The sequence below is a fragment of the Anopheles coluzzii genome, chromosome 2 (assembly GCF_943734685.1).
Source record: "Anopheles coluzzii chromosome 2, AcolN3, whole genome shotgun sequence".
NCBI lineage: Eukaryota > Metazoa > Arthropoda > Insecta > Diptera > Culicidae > Anopheles > Anopheles coluzzii.
Genome location: NC_064670.1, coordinates 12660106 through 12685496, shown reverse-complemented (window position 1 = coordinate 12685496; position 25391 = coordinate 12660106). Strand labels below are relative to the sequence as shown.

The window sequence follows — 25391 nt, the reverse complement described above, 5'->3', positions numbered from 1 at the left end:
ATAAATGATTTCACAAGATGTGTCCCTGCGGCACCAGAGGAGATGGTCTGTTGTTCGATGTTTAGCCCCACCTTCCAGTAGCGTGCCACCGTCCGTTCCAGCACGACACGTAACCAGCTTGCGACGATGAGCTCGTCAGCGAAGCTGACCGTGGTGGAGGTGCGTGAATCCTTGCAGCGTTTCGGTCTAGCGGATTATATCGTGTTCGTAGCCAGCCTGCTAATATGTGTCGTGATCGGCGTGTACTTCGGGTGGAAAGACTGGAGTGTTCAGCGAAAGCGCAAACAGAACGTGCGACGTGGTTCGGCTGCACTGAACTATCTTGTCGGCGGTAGAAAGATGAAGATTTTCCCCGTGGCAATGTCACTGATTGCCAGCTTCATATCCGGCATTGCGGTGATGGGTGCATCGACCGAAACGTATCTGCATGGTACGCAGTTCTGCTACGTCTTTACCGCCATCATACTAATGGCCGTTAGTATGAACTTCATATTTCTGCCCGTGTACCAGGGACTAGAAATCACGTCGGCGTACGCCTATCTGCAGCTGAGATTCGATCGACGTATAAGGCTGCTCGGGTCGGGGTTGTTTACACTGGCAACGGTAAGAATCGATAGGCTCCGTGGAAAATGAGCCATTCTTATGTAGATAACAAACTTTAACGGCTTTATTCTTGCAGCTACTTCATCTTCCGATCGTGATCTATGTGCCTGCGTTGGCCTTCAATCAGGTGTCCGGCGTTAATGTGCACATTGTGTCGACCAGTGTCTGCATGGTGTGTATATTCTACACCTTGGTGGTAAGTACTACAAAGAGACGAGAGTACGAAAACGGCATGCTCCAGTATCAATTCCATCGCATGTTTAACAGGGTGGCATTAAAGCGGTCGTTTGGACGGATGTGATACAGATGTTCATCATGATCGGTGCCTTGATCTTGATCGTGATCAAAGGAACAGCCGACATAGGAGGTCTCGGAGTTTTGATCGAACGGAACATGGCAAGCGGAAGAATTGAAGCTCCTAAGTAAGTGTTTAGTGGAGTAAGTGGCGTGCGAAAAGAAAGCGAAGCTCTCTTATCAACTCCAAATTTCCCAAAGTTTCAATTTCGATCCAACAGAACGGCACACCATCTGGGCGATCTTTATTGGCGGTGGATCGTTTTGGATGGGCAAAAATGCCATTCATCAGATGATGATCCAGCGCTACCTGGCACTGCCCACGTTCCGCGATGCACAGAAAGCACTGCTATGCTTTACGGTGGGCATAATACTGCTCCTGATGACCTGTTTCTACAACGGCTTGCTGATATACGCCACCTTCCACGATTGCGATCCCCTGACGACGGGTTTGGCAAAGGCCAAGGATCAACTAATACCGGTCCTGCTGATGAAGGTGCTTGGCAACTATCCCGGGCTAGCTGGATTATTCATATCGGGCATATTTAGTGCATCGCTTAGTTCGCTTTCCACCGGACTAAACTCACTGTCGGCGATCGTGCTGGAAGACTTTGTGAAACCGTTCGTACGGAAACCGTTGAGCGAACGAAGCACGCGTTACATTATGCGTGGAACCGTGTTAGGCTTCGGTATAGTGGCGGTCGCACTAGTACTGGTGGTAGAGAAGCTTGGCACCGTGTTGCAACTGTCGATGAGCTTGGTGCCCATTTCGCTCGGTCCTTTGCTGGGGTTGTTTCTGCTCGGGATGCTACTACCGTGGGTTGATGCAAGCGTAAGTGTCGATCGATCGTTTACATATAGCAAGAATTTCATTTCAAACATCTTTCCATTTTATTACAGAGCGCTTTTGGTGGTGCACTATGTGGTCTGCTAACCATGTCGTACATCGTTATACGAGCCCAGATTGCGGTAGCTGCAAGAGAGATGCCCATCCCAGCAAAGCCAGTATCGGTGGAAGGATGCGAGTACGAATTCGAACTTCCGCCAGGATATAACACATCCACCACACTGCCCACACAACCGGTGGAAAAATCCATTCATCACGTGTCCTACCTGTACTACACATTCATCGGAGCCGCGACAACTGTGCTGATCGGGTCCATCAGTGCCGCCATTCTGCGTCGTCAACAACCCAGCAAACTGGATCCGCTACTGGTTGCTCCGTTTGTGAGGAAGATTTATTTCCCCCAATCCATACCGCGCACGGTTGTGACTACGCACACGTTCGACAATAAAGAGGATACCGCACTGTATCTGACTTGTCTGTTGTTTAACGAGTACGCTTCTAGGCGCAATTATGTGGCCCTTACCCATGCACAACCGCCCACGGGTACATGTGGGTGATGGTGCCTGCTGATGACGATCAAAAGTCAAGAGGCTGTCCGTTATCATGTCTGTGTCATGGATGGGTGGCTTCCGACTTCGGGTCGGTTGGTTGAGCTGCATCCTCAGTGGGACACTGTTTGTACTGTGGCATTATTTATGCACCTTCTTCGTCCAGGGCGCTTATCTCTGTCTCTCCGTATCGTCTGACGATGTCGGTTCGGGGTGTGGTGCGGTTGAGAAAGTTAACGGCCAATTCTTGCCCACAGTTACCCAGAAGTTGCCGTCACTTCCAAGCGCGCTGTGAGTGATGCGTAGTGTCGATTGCATGCTCTCATCGCAAGATGATCGCACCGTGATAACGGAAGTTCGTTGCCATCTTGTTGTTTTGGTTCGAATAGTTTTGCCCACCTGGAAGAGTCACTCATATTTGGGGGAAGAAAAAAGTGTGTGCTGATGCTTCGAATTCAAGCAGATCATAAATTTGCGTCCCCTTGTGTCATGCAGGCGTGTTAAAAAAAGAACCTAGTCAACGCGTTTTCCCGCTCCACTACGTCACAGTGACGATCGCACGAGGATAAAGCCGCTTATCAGTGTTTACCGTTGTCTGGAAAAATCTGACCGTTAGCTATCGGAAATAATTTACAGTCGCGTTCCGTCGTATCTACTATAAGAAGAGTGCTTAACCATACCCGTGCTCGCTTCGGATGGATTTCAGTCAACAGCTTACCCTCCGAGTAGGTGCGCGCGAGTAGTGAGCTTACATTTAAAACACGACCCCACCACCTACAAACGCATCACGTTTGCTCGAGCAAATCTGGATTAACCAACCGATCTAACCAAGCTTGTGGCACGATGGCGGATGTGACCATGCTGGAAGGAAGCACCGCTACGATGGACGAGCTGGCAGGCGATGCAAGTAGGCTGCTGCTGACGGAGAGTACAACACGGGCGCCGGGGCCAAGCGTTGAAGACATCAGCCGTTCGCTGCAACGCTTCAACTGGCCCGACTATGTAGTGTTTGTGCTGATGCTGATCAGTTGTATGGTGATTGGTGTGTTTTTCGGCTACAAGGATCACCAGAAGCACAAGCGCCAGAAGCATGCACGACGTGGGTCGGAAGCGCTCGACTATCTGGTCGGTGGGCGTAAGATGAAGATCATACCCGTGTCGGTGTCGCTGGTGGCGAGCTGGATCTCGGGCATCTCGCTGCTAGGGACGTCGACGGAAATCTACGTGTATGGTGTGCAGTACTGCTACATTGTGAGTGCCGTAGTGCTGATGGGGCTGATGATGAACTACATCTTTCTGCCCGTGTTTCACGATCTGCAAATAACGTCCGCGTACGAGGTTTGTGACATTATTGTGGAGTTGTGAGAGCGAATTATTGTTAACGAGTGTTTTTTGTTTGTTTTACAATTCCATAATTTTAGTACTTGCAAATGAGATTCGACAAACGGATGAGGCTAGTCGGTTCCATACTGTTTACGTTGGCCAGTGTAAGTAGCACCTTGTAAGTGTGGTAGTGGAAGCTTTCTAACACGGATGGTTGTGGTATTTTGTAGATCTTGTGGCTGCCTATAGTGATCTATGTGCCAGCACTTGCGTTTAATCAAGGTACGTCCTAAAGATAGTAATCGCTTACACCAAGAAATGAACGTGCTCATGTATGACCTATATTTACAGTCTCTGGTGTAAACATTCACGTGATCACTCCTATCGTTTGCTTGGTGTGCATCTTCTACACAAGCCTGGTAAGGATGGACCAGAGTGTGTGTTAGAATTTCGCTGGAGTATATTTTAACCTCAAACCTTACATGTTTCATCGTAAAGGGTGGATTGAAGGCAGTCGTATGGACAGATGTTATTCAAACCGGCATCATGGTCGGTGCAATGATTATAGTGATCGTCAAAGGCACAGCAGACGTCGGTGGGCTCAGCGTGGTGATCGAGAGGAATTCTGCCGGTGGACGATTTGAAGGCCCCGAGTATGCATCTGAAGCACAGTTAGTCGTTCTTTACTGTATGTTAACAGCAGTACTCTCTGTGCAGTTTCAATCTAGATCCTACGGCGCGCAACACCTTCTGGACGCTGCTGATCGGTGGTACCTTCTTCTGGACATCGACAAACTCTATCAACCAGAACATGATGCAGCGCTACCTGTCGCTACCTTCGCTAGGATCTGCCCGCAAGGCGCTGGTGCTGTTCCTCGTCGGTACGACCACACTGCTCGCCATGTGCTGCTACAACGGACTGCTTATCTTTGCGATGTACCACGACTGCGATCCCCTGTCGACTGGATTGGCAAAAGCTAAGGATCAGCTAGTGCCACTGTTGGTGATGGAGGTGCTTGGCGAATATCCGGGCCTGGCCGGTTTGTTTGTGGCCGGTATATTTAGTGCAGCGCTGAGCTCCCTCTCCACCGCACTCAATTCGCTGTCCGCCATTGTGCTGGAGGATTTCTGCAAACCGTTCGTGTCGAAGCCGCTGACGGAAACGCAAACGCGCTACATTATGCGCTTTACCGTGCTGGCGTTTGGTGCACTGGCCGTTATGATGGTGATCGTTGTGGAGAAGATGGGTGCCGTACTGCAGCTGTCGATGAGTTTGGGTCCGGTCACGCTCGGACCACTGTTTGGGCTGTTCCTGATGGGTTTCTTCTTCCCGCGCATTAATGGCAGTGTAAGGCAGTTGTGGAAGCGGGAGGTTCCGCTGAATGAAGAAATCATTCTAATTCCTTTATTTTCTATCCACAGTGTGCCATCTTGGGAACAACGGCAGGATTAGTGCTGATGTCGTACATTGTGATACGGTCACAGATATCGATCGCGCTGAAGGAAATTGTGTTCGCCGAGAAGCCGGTCACCGTGGAAGGCTGTCTGTACGAGTTTACGCCGAAAAATGGTACACTGTTTGAAGCAGACTCAACTCCTGGGGAGAAGTCACTGCATCATGTGTCCTTCCTCTACTATACCATGATCGGCTCGGTAGTGCCGACGATTGTGGGCTATCTGGCCTCGTTCGTTTTACCGCGCTCGAAAACCGACGACATTGATCCGCTGCTGTTGGCACCGTTTCTGCGCCGTTTCTACCGCGCCCGGGACACTAAGGCTAATCACATGACAGAGGTGTTGCACGAGTTCGAAACCAAAGACATACAGCTGTAAGACGGCTGGGCGGCTGCATCTGTGACGGCAGCACGCGGTACAAAGCCGAGCGCCACTATCTTTGTACAGTAATTGTTCGGATTAGAGTATTAAGGGAAGAAGAGCATGGGATGTAGTCTGTAGTACAAGTATGGGAGTATAGGCAATGACCTGAAATTATGAAATAAAGACATTCCATCAAAGAATTAGTTTCTCTGGGAATACTTTTTTTCGAAGAGAATTGGGAATGCCCGTTGTATCAGTTGGTAACAAGATGTAACTTAGTGAAATGTACCCACAATTCAGCGCTGAATTCAGCGCGTCATCATTCTGACCTACTGTATAGCCAACTGCTATAAATCATGCTGTGTGTGAGCCCATCTTGTGTATAATCTGTTAGTTTAACGCTAATCTCTATGATAGAATACAGCACGGGAATCTTCAACACCCCATAAGGAAGCATACGATGTTTGGCCACTCGGTTTATGTTGAACATTTTATAGCAAATTTTCATGCTATGTTTACCAGTTCTCCGTCAACCACGGTGGGGCCTTTTAAAAATTTAAAAATAAATTCAAATATACAACGCTATAGCTATCTCGAGATTGGCGCTGCCTAAAGATCATAATTCACCCCCTTATCTATGTTGATGAAGGGATTCACTGGCAATGTCAGTAGATAAATGGTATGAGCCTGGCAATTGGCACAGCGGTGGTGGCACCTATGGTACGAGCTGGTCAGTCCCGTGTACGTTAACTAGTTGGTGTACGTCGACCACGTCGGGTCAGCTGCTTGCGCTCGGTTGAACAATGTCCAGTGATTGGTTGTTAAAAGGCCGAAGTGATGAGGATTATTCGACCGATGAAACGACAAGCTTTGAAGAAAGCGAACCACCCGGGCAAACGATTGACTCGATCAGTCGATCGTTGCAGCGCTTCGATTGGCCCGACTATGTCGTGTTTGTGCTGATGTTGCTGATCTGCATCGTGATTGGGATTTTCTTCGGATACAAAGATCACCAGAAGCATAAGCATCGCCGAAAGCAGGCACGCAGAGAGTCGGAAGCGCTAGACTATTTGGTCGGTGGCAGGAAGATGCAGATCTTCCCGGTTTCGGTTTCTTTAGTAGCGAGCTGGATCTCCGGGATCTCGCTGCTGGGTACGTCCACCGAGATCTACGTATACGGTACGCAGTACTGCTACATAGTGTTTGCCGTGATTATGATGGGTTTTGTGATGCATCATGTGTTCTTGCCCGTGTTTCACGAGTTGCAAATAACATCAGCTTACGAGGTGAGTCGATGTGCCCGAAAAAGAATGGAATGATGCGTTCGGAAATAAGATGGATTTGTTTTGATTTTTACAGTATCTTCAACGTCGTTTCGATCATCGAATGCGTCTGTTTGGATCAATACTCTTCACAGTAGCTTGTGTAAGTATAAACAGTAAACTATATAGTTGATTAATAATGAAGTTTAACGAAACTCTTCCCAAAGCTCCTATGGATGCCAATCGTGATCTACGTTCCAGCATTGGCATTTAACCAAGGCAAGTGTAGCGGATGAACAGTGGGTGTAACTATTATCCTAATTCTTTATCTTTAATCCTCAATTTATAGTAACTGGAATGAGCATCCACATCGTTACACCGATCGTTTGCATGATCTGTGTGTTTTATACCAGTATTGTGAGTTGAAATTGTAATTATTCGAAAAAACTTTGGTAACCATTATTTCCATTGCAATCTTCTAGGGTGGACTGAAAGCTGTCGTCTGGACGGATGTTATTCAGTCTGGCGTAACGCTGTTGGCTTTGTTGGCTGTCCTGATCAAGGGTACGTACGATGTCGGAGGTCCTGCCGAAGTTGTGCAGCGAAACATTGCCGGAGGTCGTCTGGAGGCACCAATTTTTGATCCAGATCCAACACTTCGTCATTCCGTTTGGATCATTCTGCTTGGAGCGCCTGTCTGGTTTTGTTACGGTGTATCGTGCAGTCAGGATATGATTCAACGGTTCCTAGCTCTTCCAACGCTACAGGACGCGCGGAAAGCATTGAAGGGGTTTGTGATCGGTTGGATCGTTGTGAACGTAATTTTCTTCCTCATCGGTATGCTAGTGTACGCCACCTACTATCGATGTGATCCTCTGACGACCCAGTTGGCGCGGGCGAAGGATCAACTCTTGCCCCTGTTTGTGATGGAAACGTTTGCGGCGTATCCGGGTATGACTGGAGTGTTTGTGGCGGGAATCTTCAGTGCAGCCCTTAGCTCACTGTCTTCAGCATTGAATGCTCTGTCTGCTATTACACTGGAGGACTTTTTCAAGCCATACTGCAAAAAGCCACTCACGGAGAAGCAGATAAACTACATAATGCGCGGCTCGGTGCTGGTATACGGGGCGTTGTCAGTGTTACTTTCCATATTGGTGGAACATCTAGGAACCGTGATGCAGCTGACTATGACACTAAGCTCTGCCTCTGGGGCTCCTCTGTTTGGTCTCTTCGTAATGGGCATTCTAATGCCGTGGGTGAATGGAACGGTAAAACGCCCCTTCAAGCAGTTTCATCAATTATCAATTACACTAATCAAATATTTTTCCAGGGTGCTTTGTATGGTGGCGTCACAGGTTTGCTCGTAATGCTGTACATGTGTTATAAAGCACAATACTCGATAGCTTCGGGGAGCAGATCGTTCGACACGAAACCAGTATCGGTAGAAGACTGTCCGTACGATTACGGGCGCAATGCAACGATGGGGCTGACCGAGGATGACTCCGAACTTGAGCAACTGGAAAAATCTATCTACCACATGTCGTACATGTACTTCACGTTGTTTGGAACAAGCGTAACATGTCTGACAGGAACTGTAGTAAGCTTGCTCACGAAACTTTGTGGTAGCGATCGTGATCAGCCGATCGATCCAAAGCTTTTAGCACCGTGTATAAGAAGGATACAGCCTCGTGATATTCCCCTTACGTTCCAATCCGTACCTACGGATAGCAAACAGGCTGAAGCTAGTGAAGCTGCTTTGAAACGAACTGAGGACGGATGAATTAAGACCTCCGGGTGGCATTAGGCTTACTATTCCAGTAGTAAGAAGTAAATGAAATTGTGTTACATTTCCTTTTAATAAAGATTATCTTCCAACTTGTCAACAGAGAAATTAGTGTGTTGATTGCAGCTGTGAAAAATTGCTCACAGGCGAAATGGAACCGAATTACAAAGAATAACAAACAAGATGATCCGTGTTAATATAACGATCATTTGACCTCAGTAGAATAGCCTCAAAAACAATGCTTATCTCTAACTATACCAATAGTCCCATTTTTTGGAAACGGTTATCTCGTACCATTAGCCTTTTGGTTGGAAGAACAATCAACGTTCCTGCTCAGTTTGGTTCAATTATGGCAAGTGAGCGTACGTTAAAAAGTAGCAGCGGAGAAGAATACTCATATTACGAAGCTTACCAACATGTGAATAGTACTTCCGGAAGCACGATCGACACGATCGGTCGACCGTTGCAGCACTTTGATTGGCCGGACTATGTTGTGTTTGTGTGGATGCTGGTTGTCAGCATCATGATTGGGATCTTTTTCGGCTATCGAAATCATATGAAACGCAAAAGGCGACCTCAACAAAGTAGGAATATGACGGAGGCTCAAGACTACCTGGTCGGTGGGAGAAAGATGCAAACGTTTCCAGTGGCTGTATCATTGGTGGCAAGCTGGGTATCGGGAGTTCCGATGTTGGGAACGGCAACTGAGATCTATGTGTACGGCAGTCAGTTCTGTTACATTGTGTTCTCTATGGTGCTGGCGGGATTGTTGATGAACTATCTTTTCTTACCGGTGTTCCACGAGCTACAGATAACTTCAACATACGAGGTGAGAAAGAAACATATGCACGATCTTCGGAATTGAGATCAATATCGTAATGGATGTGTTACAGTATCTGCAGCGTCGGTTCGATTCTCGGATGAGACTTATGGGATCGATACTATTTGCATTGGCTTGTGTAGGTATTTAGAGGTTGGAGAGTTTAATTTGTTCTGCGTTTAAAGCTATGCTATATATGACAGATACTGTGGATGCCGATCGTGATCTACGTTCCAGCGATGGCATTTAACCAAGGTGATTGGTGTGAAGTTAGTGGCATGTTGTACCATTGTCATGTAATTAAATCTATCTTATTTCCAGTAACTGGAGTGGATATTCACGTCATCACACCGATCGTTTGCATAATATGCATGTTCTATACCAGCATCGTAAGTAGAAAGTACGACACAATAACCTTGACAGTTTTAACTTCACCAATTCACCGATCATTTCAGGGTGGACTAAAAGCAGTTATCTGGACGGACGTTCTTCAGTCTGGTGTAACGTTGCTTGCTTTGCTGGCTGTCCTGATTAAGGGCACGTACGATGTCGGAGGACCAGCAGAAGTAGTACGCAGAAGCATTGCCGGCGAAAGGCTAGAGGCACCAAACTTTGATCCAAATCCAACGCTGCGCCATTCCTTCTGGATCATGCTGCTAGGTGCACCGGTGTGGGTTTGCGAAGGAATAGCATGCAGTCAGGATATGGTACAACGCTTCCTAGCGTTGCCCACGCTGAACGATGCCCGAAAAGCGCTGAAGGGCTTTGTGATCGGTTGGATTGGCATAAATGTTACATTTTTCATGATAGGTTTATTGGTGTACGCCACCTACCATGAGTGCGATCCTCTGACGGCTCAATTGGTGAAGGCAAAGGATCAACTCTTGCCCCTGTTTGTGATGGAAACGTTTGCGGCGTATCCGGGCATGACTGGAGTGTTTGTGGCGGGCATCTTCAGTGCAGCGCTCAGCTCACTGTCATCGGCACTGAATGCTCTGTCTGCTGTGACGTTGGAGGACTTTTTCAAGCCGTACTGCAGGAAGCCGCTGACGGAGAAACAAACTAGCTACATAATGCGCGGCTCGGTGCTGGTGTACGGAGCAGTGACTGTAATGCTGTCTTTGTTGGTGCAACATCTCGGCACGGTGATGCAGCTGGCAATGACATTGAGTGCTGCTTCTGCGGCTCCACTGCTAGGGATGTTTGTAATGGGCATTCTGATGCCGTGGGTGAATGGAACTGTAAGTGCTTTGCATCACAAAAACAATCACTCAGACAGTGTATCTGTATATCGCATGCTTATCTTCTGCAGGGTGCTTTGTATGGTGGCATAACAGGACTGTTGACAATGTTTTACATGTGCTATAATGCGCAGTACTCGATAGCTGCTGGCAGCAGAACGTTCGACACAAAGCCAGTGTCGGTCGCGGAATGTGGATACGAGGTCAGATATAATACCAGCATACACAGCATATTTATGGATGCAGATAAACTAATCGAGCAGGAGTATCCGGATAGTGAGTTGGAGAAGATGGAAACATCTATATACCATATATCTTACATGTACTTCACGCTGTTCGGAATGAGTGTTACGTGCGTGGCTGGAACGGTGGTAAGTTTGCTCGCAAAGTTGTGTGGGCGCGATCGAGATCAACCGATTGATCCAAAGCTATTAGCACCGTGCATAAGAAAGAAGCAGTCTAGGGACATACCGTTAACGACACGATCAGCGGCATCCAATCTCAAGTAGCCTGAGATGGTCGAAATGGATTAACATCGACTTGTGGAGGCCTGAATTGTTGTGAGTAGTGCTTGAATAAAAGTCTACTGTAAAAGTGAAGGAAAAGATCATCAGAATTAAGCACCTCAATTGGATGTTATTCAGTTATAACTTGCACTGTGTCTTGTAATATTAGCAACATTGTAGCTGTTGCCAAGCAAAGCATTGCAGTATTTCTCATAAATTTAATGGCAATTAGTTTGTTTTTACAACAAACTCTCCTTGATGCTCGTATGCATACAAAACGGGTTGCTAATTAATGGTAACAAGGATGTGTAACAAAACGCATTACGCGCTACAAAACGATCACTAGCACCGTCCTCAGTGTGTGAGTTGTAGAGCAAAAGTGAATTCTCGAATTCCTGATTAACAAATTATTATGCTTTCAAATAATCGTTAAGCTCGTTTTTACGACCATTCGCTGATCGTAAAACAGGCTTTACGATAGCATTTAATTGGGACGGGCAGAGCAAAACTGTCTACATGTGGGAAGACGTGTTCGAATGTCCATCGACGTATGGAAAAAAGGTTTTTTGGTATTTCGTTCTGTTTTTATCGGTAAGGATAGGTGGTGCCTTCGCAAGCTTACAGTTTGTAGTCGGATGTATTTGCCTAACGTTTGAGCGATAAAAGCGATGGAACAATCTTAAAGCATGGTAAGTACGAACGTTTTAGTTTCTAAAGACGAATGAGTGTATGACGAAAAGTTTACGTGCATGTGTCGGGTTCGGGCCAGCTAGAACCGAACCTGGCAGGCTAAGGCCCCTAAACGAAGATATCAACATGATACATCTTTTCGATTTCCCCATCGATCCAGTCGCGATAGTGAGGAACATTGACGTACACACCGGGCACACCCTGCGTGCCGCACTCGTACCCAAACGCCACCAGCCCGACCACGTAGTACTGATTCTCGGACTGGGGTATCGGGCAGACGAGCGGGGAGCCCCCGTCACCGCGGCACGCATCCTTGCCGGACTCGCCGCCCGCACACAGAAACCCTTGGTGCAGTCGGAAGCTGCGGTTTAGTAGATGGCGCCGCAGCACCCGCTGACACTGGCCGTTCGGTACGATCGGCAGCTTGGTGCGCTTGAGCACGGACGAGTTGCGGCCCCGCTCATCCTCGCCCCAGCCCGTGAACAGGCACCGTTTGTGGTCAAAGTTGGCGTTCTGCGGGGGCAGACACGCTATGCCGACCACCTCCGTAAAGTCGACGTGCTCGTCGAGGAACAGTATCGCAATGTCGTTCAGCAGCAGCTCGCTGTAAAACTGCGGATGCGTCACTGCCGCTATGACGGCCCGGTCCTGCGGTGGGTAGATCTCCACCATATGCTCCAGGTCCCATTCGCCCAGCCGCACGCGCAGCTCGCTGGCGGTACGGTTCTCGATGCAGTGCGCTATCGTGATGACCACCTTCGAGTGGACCAGCGTGCCTCCGCAGAGGTACAGCTCGTAGTCGGCCTGGGCGGTGTACACGAACGCCATCCAGGGAAACTCGCCTAAAACGAGGAAAGCAAGGAATTAAAAATCCTGTGGATTGGGGCGTATAAGACTTATACGTCGACGTTCTGTAGCATTAAACGGAGCGTTGCTCCAATAAGTTTTACTATCAAGGCATGAGCATTAAAACGAAATAAAATTATTGGCGTAAAGATCCACTAGCCTATCACCAACGACACCAACTGGGGCTACAGTACAACCAAAGCCATACCCCTGAGTAGGGCTATAAAATGAGTGAAAAATCTTCAACATCTTGCCAAAAAACTCACACCAATGCTTATACTTCGCAGCCCAACCTACCGTATTTGGCGCGCGTTTTGTCCTTCTGCTCGACATGTCCGATGCCGTTGTTGTTCCGGGCCGCACATACGATCTCGGCCTCATCCGGTGCTTCCGTGTCCTGAAAATGGGTACGATAAGTCCTCGGCATCAGTAATAAGGGCTACCACAAACTTCAAGTCTTCTTGCACAAATGTCAAAGGGTCATTGTAATGTTTGTGCAAAAAAACAAACTCATTAACATAGCTGTGCTTTTATAAATTCTTAGAACAAACCCCGCGGCGACGCCTTATCAACATTCGCAAATTAAACTGTCCTGATGGAGAGTGGATGTGTGCCATTTTTTTGTTTTTGGCTCATTCATCCAACCGAGCAATCAGACGGATGCTCCCAAAAACCCATTCACGATTACATTTTGTGGGGTGAGGGAGAAGGTCGGTGAAATGTCTAGCCATTCTCGCCTACTTACCGGTGCACGGACGATGCGCTCGAAGGGGCAGCACTTGAGATGGGGAAACCGGCACTCCTCGGAGCTGGAACGATCGAAACTTGAAACGCTGAGATTAAAGCGGATCGTGATGGCGATGGCGGGCGACGCAGGCCCCCCCCACACACCACCCATCGAGCGTTACCTGAAAAAGTCCAGATGCACCTCATCGTACACGTTGACGCTGACCGGGCGGCATAGTTCGGGCAGGATGCAGAGGCCTCCGCTGCACCGCTGCGGGTTAGCAAAGGGAAGACATTGCAAACAACAGTACACTTTGATTAGTGGCCGTAGGAGGTTGGGGGTGGGGGTAGAGGGGAATGGAGATCACTGGGCGGTTTACCCTTGTCGCTGGTTCGGTTGCTTGTGAGGAGGCGGGCAGTCGTTGGTGAAGCCAAAGTAGCAGCAGCAAGAACCCCGACCGTACCGGCATCTGGTCTGTTTTGGGATTTTGGAATTCGGACACACACACACACGCACGGAAAAAAAACACGGCAATGCACTGCGATAGATGGGTACGGAGATGCGTGCAAGCAAACCCGTACACTCCGTCACATGAAACGTCAAAAGGGGAGCAAACCAATACACACTCCACAACAGCTCCCGGGCGCGACGGCCGAACGCACACTGCACTTATTTCTCACGCTGCTCGATCGGCCGCGGCTTATCAGCTGGTGCTGCTGCTGCTACTGCTGTGCGGTCTACACAGATGTCCGCTTTGTGTCTCGCAGTTACATGCCCATCTGACGGCGCAGCATCCAATAGTAGTCGCCGCACCAGCAGTACTAACCAAACTGCCGCCCCGAACGCTTCAGGGCACAGCTCCAGGTTCGGATGCCGTCCAGACAGGGTGCCGGATGGCTGCTTGTCTGCTGCGTTCGGACCAAAACCCAGCGTCCCGTCCTTTTCACCCAGACTGTGAATTTGTGTGTGTGTGTGTTGTCTGTTTTTTGGATTATTTTTGCATTCCACTGGAAGTCTGTATTCTTCCGTAGCCGGCACACTCCCGAGACACTGCCGTGGAAGTCGGCTGCTGGTGGCGCCAGCGCTGCTTCCGCGTTGCTCCTGCGGCACTGCTGGGAGAACACGCTGAGGCAGATAAGGGTTGGCATTGAGAGAGCAAGAGAGCATGAGCGAGAGAGCAAGATGGCCTCTCGTCGAAGCCGGCATCGCTCTTTCATGGACCTGTGCCAAACAGCACCCATTCATGTGCCCCATTCATCGCGTTCTGAAACAAGGGGAGAGCCATATACATACAGGAATGACGTGTTGGAAGAAGCATCAAAAGTTAAGTATTAAAAAACTCACACACACACACACACACACACACACACACACACACACACACAGCTAAATGGTGCCATTTTTGGGGCAATGCTGTTGGAGGTCAGGGTGTGCTTGTCGCGGCATCTCCGAGCTGGAAAAGCGTAATCACAGGACGCGATCGAACCCACGACGACGCGTTCGGCTACGATCAAGTGGCCGTCGCGCGCGTCGTACGCGTCACGGCTTCTTATCTTCCCCGGCCAGTTGTGGGGCACCACGCGCGGCAACGTCACCGAAACCACATGCTTATAATTTATTGCCCTTTTTGGGGCAATAGTTGTCTTTTCTTTCCCTTTTTTTTTGAAGTTGATGAGTCCACAAGTTGGCCGGAGAAGGGAATATGAGTTAAATTGAAAAATGTCAACGTCATGGACAAAGGGCCAAATAGTTTTTGTGCCATTGTAGCAGGGGTTTGTATAAGGCGAAGTTTGTAGGAAAATGATATATTGGTTACACATTGATACCGATCAGTGGTGTTGGGGGGGAACAGTGGGCTGATAACACTGTTCTACCCATTGGTCATTGATTTGACTGGATCCTTTGCACGTTCCTTAAAAGAACTCACTTTCCAAAAGTCGGAGACCACTAGTCTTTCGCTGATATATCGCCCTGATCATTACAATAGTTCGATGTGTCATTTCCTTCGTCATGCCTCCCCCCCCCCCCCTAAAAAAAGCGCATCATTCTTTGTATTCGATGGTGTCGGGATCCGTTTGTGCGGCGTCGATTGATGGATAGAAGTTTTAATTGATTTCATCGATTCCGGACCGTCTAGACACGATCCAAACCAAACCACCTAGTCCACCAGCCAACTCCACTGATGCTGAAAAACCAACAAATTCTTCATCCCAATTCTATATCAGTGTGTGAGTGTGTGTGTTTGCATGGATTGCTAGACTGTGGGGTAACGATTCGCTTGGACTTTCCTTTTTATTTCGTTGTCATTGCCATGGAGATGGCCCAAGGGAAGCAGTTTCGTTCCGGTCGTTAGCATTAGCATATTTTCGGGTGCAAACGCAACGAACGGTTTCTGTCTAGGACAACGAACAGAGAGGAGAATAATATAAAGAAGCCGGTGGAAAACAAAACAATTCGGTACGAGAAAACAGAATTTGCGCCATTCGGACACTCCGGACACACAACCATCGACAGCCAGCTGAGCAGCCGGGCGCGTATGGGTGCGTTTGTGTGGAAAGGAAAAGCTTTCACGCTGCCGAAGGCACTGCCACTGTAACGATGAGTTTATTTTTCTCTATTGGGCATGAAAAAAGTTATGCTAACGATTATGTACCATCGTTCGGGGCGGCGGGTGGTAAAGAGACAGTACGCGTTTGTTTCAAGACACAATGAAAGACACAATGGTGAAAAGCAGAAAATAAATAAAATCGAGAAAAGAACGTACACAACCGATGGAAGCTGGATGAAAGAACGAACGAATGTGAATAAAAACGAATGAAAACTCACAGCAGCAAAAAAACGACCAGCCAAATAAAAGAAAAAGGAACAAAACACAGAATATAATGGAGCTGACAAAAGTGCCACCTCTCGTGACGGTTCCTTTCGTGTGCTTCGCGCGTGCACGTGGGAGGCGAACGAGCGTTTCGCAGCATTGCTTCAACACTCCCTCCCCCACCCCGCGCATGTGCCTGGCGGGTTAATGGCGTCATGGTGAAATGAATTCCAAACACAGCGATGGACACCCTTGGCGGCAAGAAGCACAAACAACAAACGTTTGCTTCCTACCGGTTTTTTGTGTGTGTGTGTCTGTGTTGTTGTGGATACTTAGCCCTTACTTCCCCACATCTTGGTGTGGACTTTGTTGTACTCGGGAGCCAACCGAGGGTCAAAAGCTGGTCAATTAAATAGTTGGCAAAAAGGCAACCACGTCTTTGGCTTCGTCACTGTCTGTTCTTCACATCTTTCATTGTTTTCCGTGGTGTTTTTGATTGCTCCAGGGACTCATGCACACATAAACAGGGAGATTGCTGCACTTTTTTATTATTGGCTTTTAGCAGCCATGCAACAGCATTTGATGACAATTCTTGCGTCCCACGGTGGGCGCATTTGCCGCCACATGATCTTCACCATCGCGGGTGCCAAAAAGCTCGGACGATTAATGGGCACCGTAATGCGTGTGTTTTGTTGCGTGTAGTTGCCCTTCCCGTTCCCGTGCCCAGGCGACACTCCGACACAATGGCAGCCGCTGGCAGGGTTGGCCGCAAGATCGCGATATGCTTATTTATTGGCATATCGATGACGCCACACGACGGTGATGTGGGTGGAGAATGGGAGTTTGGGGGGGGGGGGGGGGGCTTTTATTTTGCTAGAAATCGTACGAATCCACTGGGAACGCAAGAATGGGGTGGGTTTGTTGGTTTTTGGTTTTCTCGGTTTACAGTTACCGCTTGTATCCCTTTTTCCCTTTCTGGGGTTTGAAGATGATCTTTGGAGATGATATCAACACACACCGTTTACTGCTAGGTTTACTGCCGCGGTTTGTCAGCATTCGATTTGGAGGAAAAAAGAGAGAGAGAGAGCGAGAGAGTAAAATAAAAAAAACGAGATAAGTTTGTGAGCTTCTTTTATCGTACAATTTACACACAATTGGTGGTGGGATTGGGCTTTTAATCCGTTCGTTCACTCGCAACCGAACCGTTCGACTGACTTGCGAAATCTTTCACACGAAATCATCTGCCCGCGATGGTTTCAAAATGATAAGTTGCCCGTTTTTTAATGGCTTATTTCATTCGTTTTGCCCCTGCCATGCTGTGCGAAAATGTACTGTTCTCGTTTAAAACACAGACACACAGTGCACGAGCTTGCAATCGTTCAAAGATTCACATGTTGAAGTACTCCCTGTGCAAAGATCTCTAAAATCTCGGAACGCAAAATCTTAAACCGCGTTCGTTGGTGTTTTGTGATGAGCAAAACCTCTTACTTTGCTTTTATTTGCTTCTCGTTTTCGGAAGACGAACTGCCCTTTCCCTCCAAAAAAAAAAAAACAAACATACAGAATCCTGTAAAGCCCGTTGAAATCGGCCTCAGTACACCGAATTACACATCCGAGCGGGCAGTGCGTGCGTGCGGCAGAAGCATAATAATTTATTGCAATCGTTCCCCTAATTAAGTCTTTACTGTCCGTACGGCTTCAGCGTGATTCCTTCGTTGTTGCGCAGAACAAGCAAAAAAGAGGGAAAAAAGGAACGCGAAACAAAACGCCTGGCCACCAAAAAAACCCGCAAACTTACACTTCTCGCTCGTCGCCCCGTCGTGTGCAGCCAAAATGCGAACGCGATCAGTGTTCCCGGGCTGGCTGGGCGCGCCTCGATGTTTGCGCGTTCATTTACATTTCACTGTCCCGCCAAGCAGCCCCGTCACTCATCGAGCCCATTGAGTGTTTGGAAGCTGGAACACGTTGCACCAGCGCCCTCGGGAGGTTGAGTTAATTAATCATCTGTCAGGGAGTGGGCAATTGGGTGACGGTTGAAAGATGTTTGAGCATTTTCGCGAGGAAGGGAGCAGAGAAAGGAGGGAGGAGAAATATCTTCAACACGAGGGTTGGGCAGATTGGGCTGAGGAGAGGATCGTTCTCGTTGCAGTCCAGCGACGCGTTGCTAAGGAAATAGTGCGAATGCATTAACGATGGAGGTCAATATTTGTCCGTAATGTGTGAGAAATGTTCAAAAATAATAAAAAAATACTTAAATACGATTGCGGAATAATGGCTTTGATTTAACAATTACAACAAAAGAACCCTAAAAAGGGTGACTCCCCGATCTGCCCCACAACCCAACCCAACACAGTTACGGAGCCCTTTTGTACGATCGAGTGGCTGGCACGGCAACAAAAGCCCGTACACAAATGCGCGACCGCCCACCGATCACCGAGCGATAAAACGCGGGCACCGGGGAAGCGGGCAACACACACACACACACTGAGAGCAAAAAGGGATCATAAATTTGCATGGCCCAAAAGCGTGGATCGCCCGGACGGCACGTCGGTCACGTCGGTGCGCTGCCCATATACGTTAATTTGCTGTCAAAATACATCATAAAAGGGATAAATTCTGCTCAGCTTAATTATCCCCTTCACGCGTTGGAATTGTGACGCGAATTGGTTGTTTACTTTTGCTGTAAGGAGGTTTACAAGAGTATTGCCCTCCCCCCCCCCCCCCCTCTTTGTTGGCTCGTTTGGGTGGGGGGTTTACGAATCGCCGTAGCTTTACAACTGACACTGGCTGATGCGGTGGTCAGTCGCGGACGAAACGTAGCTCTTTCATTCGCTCTGAGATGATGATCATTCCACAAATGGAAGATGACCGGGAACCGGAGCCTGAGGAGGGGCTTGATGATTTGTGCCCCAAGCGCATAGAACAGTGCGCAGTGAACACTGAAGTACTTTCCGCATGAGAGGATGTACAAAGAAAGTTGCTCATAATTGTACACGCATCGAGAGTGTTATTAGCATTGGGCGAATCTAATACGGCACGAGGACGCTCCAGTAAAACCTTAAACCTGAATGTTTGTCTGCCTTGGCCATGTTGCTGCGGACACAGGCGCACGTCCGCTCAAGTGCCAAACTTCCTTAAATGGGACCTACTGAAGCGGTTGTTTGAGCCATATTTATGGCCTCCTCCTCAAATAATTTCTTCCCCATAGCACCACACGAAGGGCGATTGAAATGTTTTTAATGTGCTTTCGTGCATATCAAAACGAGCATTTGGAAATTGGAACAAAGACGCGAAGCGTTCGTGTGATCAAAAGCATAGTGAGAGAGATAGATAGAAAGTGTGTAAAAGCGGTTTTTGTGCTTCACTTTTTAGCCAGAACACACCATTCAACTGTGACAAATCGTGTCTGTCGTGATGTTTCGTGGCTGCGGTGGTATTTATTGGAAATGGAAATTCGCGCGTTCGCCCTTCTCAGCCCGTATGCGGCGGTAATAATGGCACTGTGAAGTGCTGAAATCGCGCTGGATGGGTAGCATAAGTATGTGTATGTGGAGAGAGCTGTTCCTCGGAACTGTTTAATTTAAACGCATTTAAAGCAAAAGTGGCAGCAGATGAGTCCCTTGACCTGCAACCCTTGAGGAGTGTTACGCGGTAAAAGAGTTAAGTTGTTAATCGCGCTAAAGATGATGAATACCGCGAAGTACCGCGCTTCGAATCATTCGTGCATGAAAATGACAGTTCAAGTGGGTTGTTACATTATTGTGGATAATTTTATCTTTTATTTTCGTTGTCTAGCCTGGTTAAATGAACATCGAAAAAAGAATTCTGGTGAACTATGCCAGGCACCAGTTTGCCATAGTTTGCTTTGCATACGTTTTGACAGACAGTTGGAAAGGATTCAAAGCATTACTCCACATCACGAAACAAATAATGCGGTCCAATGAAAGCACTTGCGACGATAAATCATGCATACCGGTCCGATGCTCACAAACGGGACTGGTATCAAAAATCTTGGACCACAGCCAACCACAACAAACCGGCAGCTCCATTACATTGCCCCTCATGACCATATAGGAAAAGCTGGCGTTAAGACCGAACCAAAGCTAGAAGCTGGACCGGGACGAAGCGTTACCATTCTAGCGTTACCGGCGGGCGGGAGGGAGGGCTAAAAGCAACATATTCCAGAACGGTTTTTGTCACACGCCCAAGGGCCAAGGGAACTAGTTTCGCTTTTATTACGCTCGCCCATCGCCGCAGAGATGATGAGCAGAAGTTAAAATAAAAACGATGTTCTCGAAAGCACCTACCCAGTCTACGCTGCCCATCGAGCGGTGTGTGTGTGTGTTTGGATGAGGCAACTGAAGCTCATTATGAGATTTACTTCGCAAAACCCGTGCTGGCTACACCCCCCGGACCGCGGACTACGTGCGTTGCGGTGTCCTTTTTTGGGGTGACATCTAACTAGCCACCGACACCACCAGCCCCGATGCGATCCCTGAAATGGAACACACGAACCGTGATGGGTTTGCCGGACAATGGCGTTGCACTGGCCGCATAGTGCCCGATAGTTAAGACACATTTCGCACGTACACCACACCGCCGAGTGCGACCCAGCCTGAGCATCTAAATCTTAATCTCATCATCAACAAGTGTGCCCTTGCACGACGCATTGCACGCACCCGCGCGCGATCGTGTCATGGCATACCATAGAGCCCTACCATCCCCCTCTTCCCCGCATCACTCAGTGGGAGATGGGTTTTTTTGTGTGCTGCTGCTGTGTCGGCGAACATCGGCGAGCATCGGAACGTGAGAGATCCGAATGCGGCGACGTGCAACATCACCCGACATCATCATCTTATTACTGATTCTGGTCTGATTTTCTTCGGGCGTTGCGGACTTTACGATTCCGTTTTCATTCCTTCCCTTTTTCTCTTCGTTTCGTTTGGTCTGTTGGGTCTGCAGCTTATGATCGTTTGCCTCTGCTTGACCAACACACCCGAGCGGGAGGCGTTTGAAACCTACCCACCGTGCCCTTTCGCGCGCTGGCTTTTTTTTTCTTAGCGAGGCCGGTTTCGCACGAGATCAGCGGCCGGTCGGCGCAGCATGAATTATGTGCGAACGAACAACGTCGAACATACATTCCAATCCTTTTCTGTTCGGGTCGGATATTCAACCGCATGAGAGCACACACACGCCCGGGCGGGGTGGTGAGCGTGTTGTCCTGCGTCTGTGTTTGCTTTTGCACACCCGTTCTCGCAGTGCATCGCGTTCGTTCACGAGAGCTGAAACATTTCACGGGTGAGCGTGAAACATTTCACCATTCAAGTACGCGCGCAATTCCACTATAGTGAGCAAGTGGTGGTTCGGTGAGCACGCTCTCACGTGCGCTCTCTTTCTCTCGCGCAGTGGAAGTGAGTCTCTCGCGGCATCCGATTCGAACGAGAAACCGCGTGTATCATAAATTAATCATCAGCTTCAGATCCCTTTTTTGCGTTCCGGTCTCCGCGTGCCGACTTCGGCCGTAGGCCCGGGGGGGCGCCCTTTCCAAGCTGTTCGTGGCCGCCGGGTTGGGTGGTATCACACGCTCACCGTTTGGTCGGTTTGGTCGGCTCACGATTATAGTTCCTTATGGTCGTCGGGAAGTGGGATTTTGGGGTCGCAGTAGAGGCGAATGTGCTGTGACTGTACATTATGAGGGGATTATAATGCGATAATTTGACGCATCAGTTATAGGGGACAATCTGAAGAACAAATACAATGCTTAAATAATCGAAACAGAACAATTTAATGGATAGAATTATGCCAATAATATAATTTATTTAATTAATTTAAACCTTTTTTAATAGCCATGTTTTTTGGCACTAATTTATCTAGCTTAGAGAAAGAAAGGAAACGTTATTTCAACATAACCATCCCCCTCTGCTGGATTCTGCTGCTGCGGGAGTTGAACTTACGCTACCCTGTGTCGACGATGAGCACTTTATCGATCAGACTATACTGCTTTCGCATCATAAATGGCGTTGAATCTTGGTTTGTTGTTCCTTTTCAATTACGCTCGTTACTTTCGGTATACATGGACGAACACACTCTTATTATAATTTGTAGCAAAAGTATTTTCCACACAACACACAACTCAGTGGTCCAGTGGTTTGACGCTCGGTCTGTGTTTGTTTGCATTGCATTAATCTCCGCTCGAAACGGAAACCGTTTGTAGTTGTGTACGCGCAATCCAATGACCCCGATGTCAGACCAGCGAAGCCGTGTTACCTTTCCTTGCCACAATTTTCCGGCGTGTGAAAATTGTGAACAACAAGCAGAAAAGACAGGCAAAGTGCAAAGCAGCGAGAGAAGTGGAAGGAAAAAAATCTGCCACCCTTGCCATCTACACAGTGGCCAGGAAAATCCACCATCCAGCTGGGGATGAGAAACGAGCGAAGCACAACGCATGCCAAAACAACGCGATGCCGGGGACCCCGGGGACGGGACGGATGGGTGGCTTTGCTGCTGAGCGTGTGCGAGCGAGCGCACGCCGAGCGCGTCGCCCGTGAGCGGGATCACAGCACCACGTACGGGGCAGAGGAGGAAGAAGCAAGAATCGTCGGCATCGTCGGTTCCAAACATCATCAGTCGCGCTATCGGAGAACGAAGACGCTTTCGCGGCGCTCACTGACGTTTGTGCGTTCGTGCCGGGCAAATCGCTGTCCGCAGCCAGCCGCGTACGCGAACACCGCGTGCATGTTTGTGTTTACTGCGTACGGACGTTCTTTGCGTGAAGTGAAAGCAAGCAGTGTGTGTTTGTGGAAAATATGTCCGATTAAAAAAAAAGTGTGTTAAATTTGTTCCGCAGAAAACCCAGCTGTTTGTGTCATTCTTCAGGCGAGAGTGTGAAAAAAGGCATATTTTTGGTAGCAAACTTTGTCCTTTCCATCTGCGTACGAATTGTGCTCGGTGCGTGCGTGCTCGTGCTGTAAAAGAATGCCAAACCGTGCGTGCGTTACAGGTGTTGGCCGGTGTGTTACAGGTGGTGATTGATGAAGTTTGCTGTGAGCTGTGATCAAAGCATAATCATTTGCAAAAGTAAACAGTACCAACGACGATGATGCTGGTGTCAGCTAGCGCAGGATGGAAGATAACTTAGTTGAGTTCCAAAAATCTATCAAACACCATGCGGAAGCGTGACGGTCGCGCTCCATCCCAGCGTATCGTTCGACGACGCAAGCGGCACGAAGCTTCATAAAGCACGAACAACGTCTTGTACAAGTTTGTGGGGGGTGTAAAATGTAGAAGGAAAGCCTAGAAGCCTTTCACCCCGCCACCTTTCCATTGGGGCTTACGGGATTGAAAACTTCTATAGCACGCGATTTGCTGGTAGATGGTGCTGACATCGATGGCAGGCCGAGGTCGCGTGCGGATGCATACCTAAAGGACGATAAATGGTACTGTCATCAGGGTGGTGAGAAATTAGCGACAAATTAGGTGTCCATAAATTGCCCGGAAGCTGCTCCGAGAGCGGATGGATTTCAGTCTGACAGTGATACAGCAAAGTGGTGTGAATTTAACAAGTGCTTAACAGTTGGGAAGTGAAGCGCCGCTCAGGAAGGAAGCGATTTTTCCTCAAAGTGGTGCGCGTAAATTATCGTTCGTGGTGTGAGCCCGTAAAAAGTGAGCAAATTTTCGAGATTTTGTGCAAAACCGTTTTACGCATGAAGCGTGTGAGTGTGTGCTTGTGTAATTTATTAATGTGTAAATGCGTGCTTATGGTTACACAACACTAAATCGCTAAACGTTTGTACAATAATTAAATCTATTCTACGTGGCGGAAAGGTTGCAGCCGCAGCCGTGTGCTGAGAAGGTAAATTAATTCGCGGCACAAAAGCCACGCACCCAAAACCGTGCAGCAGCACGAAGAGGAGCAGCAATTAAAACCGTGCTACTCGCACCATTAACCCATCAGGGTGTTAATGTCGAACAGTTTTGCGTGCCTTCTGGGTTCAATTTGTAAAACAACCTGCCCTAAACAACAATAAATGATACGCTTTCTTTTATGGCCGTTAAATCGTCGGCTTCAATCGAGTACGAATAGTACGGTGACGAGCGTAATTGGCGTTGGTGGCTGTGCACATAGCATAGGCAACAGGGAAACAGTTAGCAATTGTTTCGATGTGTTGCTCTGCAGTTCACGAAAGCAGTGCAGCCCACGACTACTCCCGGGGGGAGGGGTGTAACAATTGCACCGTGGCTGTTTAGTTCCCATAAATCTGTTTTAAATGCAGTTGTAGGTTACGGTCTTGACAGATTCCGTGCAGTAATGTGTGCCGACAGCATTCGCTCCACCCTCCTCGCAGACCAACACAATAGCAGGCGACGGCAGGGTGCCGTCCTGGTCGTGTTGTAATTGGCGTGGGTCATGAATGGCGGGGGGTGGTGACGGCTGTTTTGCTGCAAATGCAACTGAAAATGCGGCAAGGCGAGTGAATTGCATCTTTTCGTGCCATGTTGCTCGGCTTGAGAGCCATTCGTCTTCTTTTGTTTGTGTTTTTGGGGGGAAAAGGGGTTTGCTCCTACCGGGGTTTTGAAGAATGTGAGTTTTGAGTTGCAGTTGCATTAATAATTCAACGTTTAACTGTTGCTTTTTGACGAGAGGCTTTTTTGGCAGTGTTTGGGAGGATTGATGGTGATGACAGTATGTTCAGGGAGATTGGATGGAAATGAACATAGAATGCCTGATGAACGTTTGCATATTTTCTCAATTGGATTCTTTATTAGATTTAGAGCAAAAGTGTGCTTTTGTTATCGAAATAATAGACTACAAAAGCGACTGAGTTTTTGCGAAAGTTGCTTAAAATGATTTACTAATTAAAACAGCAAAACAAAAAAGCCCAAACACCTCATCACCCATTAAGGCGCTTATTTTGGCACGGCCACTCGCTTAAATTCGTGCTGCAATCTATTATTCATTTTATTACCATCCTTCTTGCACCCCCCCTACCGCTGCTGGGGGACGCAGACCCACCGCATTGTACAGCAATGTTTATGAAGTGCCACGGTGTGAATGAAAAATTTAACCGTACGTCCCATAAAATATTTCAAAAAATGAAGCAACCTACAAAGCGTCCTAAAAAACCGTCATCACCCACAGAAAGCTTCTTCCAGCTGCGGCATGCACCGGCAAACCCAAAATGAAGCGATAGCGATGGTGACGCGCCGTGGGTGCTTCCCGGGGTGGTGCATCTAGAGTGGTGTGCGCTAGAGAGGGGGGCTCTCCGGGCTC

At 48.3% G+C, this 25391-nt stretch overlaps 5 protein-coding genes across 11 annotated transcripts in view; 4 read left to right on the top strand and 1 right to left on the bottom strand.

The window, feature by feature from the left end:
• The first annotated feature begins 34 nt into the window (after positions 1–34).
• LOC120948608 (sodium-coupled monocarboxylate transporter 1-like) lies at positions 35–2316 on the top strand. The gene is made up of 5 exons (XM_040365137.2): positions 35–603; positions 680–799; positions 871–1025; positions 1099–1729; positions 1798–2316. The coding sequence occupies exons 1-5, from the start codon at positions 127–129 to the stop codon at positions 2299–2301; spliced, it is 1887 nt and encodes a 628-aa protein (XP_040221071.2). The 5' UTR covers positions 35–126; the 3' UTR covers positions 2302–2316.
• Positions 2317–2541: 225 nt separating this feature from the next.
• Positions 2542–5636, top strand: LOC120948609 (sodium-coupled monocarboxylate transporter 1-like). Its single transcript, XM_040365139.2, has 7 exons — positions 2542–3630; positions 3714–3779; positions 3846–3897; positions 3967–4034; positions 4114–4268; positions 4333–4963; positions 5038–5636. The coding sequence occupies exons 1-7, from the start codon at positions 3136–3138 to the stop codon at positions 5446–5448; spliced, it is 1878 nt and encodes a 625-aa protein (XP_040221073.1). The 5' UTR covers positions 2542–3135; the 3' UTR covers positions 5449–5636.
• Positions 5637–6141: 505 nt separating this feature from the next.
• LOC120951535 (sodium-coupled monocarboxylate transporter 1-like) lies at positions 6142–11315 on the top strand. 3 transcript variants are annotated; one of them, XM_049605893.1, is made up of 6 exons: positions 6142–6719; positions 6793–6858; positions 6923–6974; positions 7045–7112; positions 7178–7963; positions 10611–11315. In XM_049605893.1, the coding sequence occupies exons 1-6, from the start codon at positions 6237–6239 to the stop codon at positions 11046–11048; spliced, it is 1893 nt and encodes a 630-aa protein (XP_049461850.1). In that variant the 5' UTR covers positions 6142–6236; the 3' UTR covers positions 11049–11315. The 3 variants fall into 3 exon arrangements, with proteins under 3 accessions (XP_049461850.1, XP_040226243.2, XP_040226244.2); XM_040370309.2 differs by lacking the exon at positions 10611–11315 and adding an exon at positions 8026–8607; XM_040370310.2 differs by lacking the exons at positions 6142–6719; positions 6793–6858; positions 6923–6974; positions 7045–7112; positions 7178–7963 and adding exons at positions 8505–9307; positions 9372–9437; positions 9502–9553; positions 9620–9687; positions 9754–10539.
• A 76-nt stretch (positions 11316–11391) lies between these two features.
• Positions 11392–16587, bottom strand: LOC120952531 (phenoloxidase-activating factor 2-like). Of its 3 annotated transcripts, none has more exons than XM_040371914.2 (5): positions 13688–16587; positions 13490–13578; positions 13327–13414; positions 12879–12978; positions 11392–12577 (listed from the first exon to the last, which is right to left on the bottom strand). In XM_040371914.2, the coding sequence occupies exons 1-5, from the start codon at positions 13775–13777 to the stop codon at positions 11844–11846; spliced, it is 1101 nt and encodes a 366-aa protein (XP_040227848.2). In that variant the 5' UTR covers positions 13778–16587; the 3' UTR covers positions 11392–11843. The 3 variants fall into 3 exon arrangements, with proteins under 3 accessions (XP_040227848.2, XP_040227849.2, XP_040227850.2); XM_040371915.2 differs by having other exon boundaries at positions 13327–13405; XM_040371916.2 differs by having other exon boundaries at positions 13327–13390.
• Positions 16588–22245: 5658 nt separating this feature from the next.
• Positions 22246–25391, top strand: part of LOC120948985 (cardioacceleratory peptide receptor-like) — a 49559-nt gene continuing 46413 nt past the window's right edge. The window contains exon 1 of one of the 3 annotated variants that reach the window (XM_049605194.1): positions 22246–23972. The gene's annotated coding sequence lies outside the window, so the exon portion shown is untranslated. The remainder of the gene's footprint in view (positions 23973–25391) is intronic. The other 2 variants (XM_040365896.2, XM_040365897.2) reach the window with 2 other exon arrangements.

Coding starts and splice junctions, on each gene's coding strand:
- LOC120948608 (XM_040365137.2), top strand. CDS start 127: ATGAGCTCGTCAGCGAAGCTGACCGTGGTGGAGGTGCGTGAATCCTTG. Junction 1,026..1,098: donor GGAAGAATTGAAGCTCCTAA/GTAAGTGTTTAG, acceptor AATTTCCCAAAG/TTTCAATTTCGATCCAACAG. Junction 1,730..1,797: donor TACCGTGGGTTGATGCAAGC/GTAAGTGTCGAT, acceptor ATTTTATTACAG/AGCGCTTTTGGTGGTGCACT.
- LOC120948609 (XM_040365139.2), top strand. CDS start 3,136: ATGGCGGATGTGACCATGCTGGAAGGAAGCACCGCTACGATGGACGAG. Junction 3,631..3,713: donor AAATAACGTCCGCGTACGAG/GTTTGTGACATT, acceptor CCATAATTTTAG/TACTTGCAAATGAGATTCGA. Junction 4,035..4,113: donor GCATCTTCTACACAAGCCTG/GTAAGGATGGAC, acceptor TTCATCGTAAAG/GGTGGATTGAAGGCAGTCGT.
- LOC120951535 (XM_040370310.2), top strand. CDS start 8,717: ATGCTTATCTCTAACTATACCAATAGTCCCATTTTTTGGAAACGGTTA. Junction 9,688..9,753: donor GCATGTTCTATACCAGCATC/GTAAGTAGAAAG, acceptor CGATCATTTCAG/GGTGGACTAAAAGCAGTTAT. Junction 10,540..10,610: donor TGCCGTGGGTGAATGGAACT/GTAAGTGCTTTG, acceptor TATCTTCTGCAG/GGTGCTTTGTATGGTGGCAT.
- LOC120952531 (XM_040371914.2), bottom strand. CDS start 13,777: ATGCCGGTACGGTCGGGGTTCTTGCTGCTGCTACTTTGGCTTCACCAA. Junction 13,415..13,489: donor GTGCATCTGGACTTTTTCAG/GTAACGCTCGAT, acceptor CTTTAATCTCAG/CGTTTCAAGTTTCGATCGTT. Junction 12,979..13,326: donor AGCGCATCGTCCGTGCACCG/GTAAGTAGGCGA, acceptor ACCCATTTTCAG/GACACGGAAGCACCGGATGA.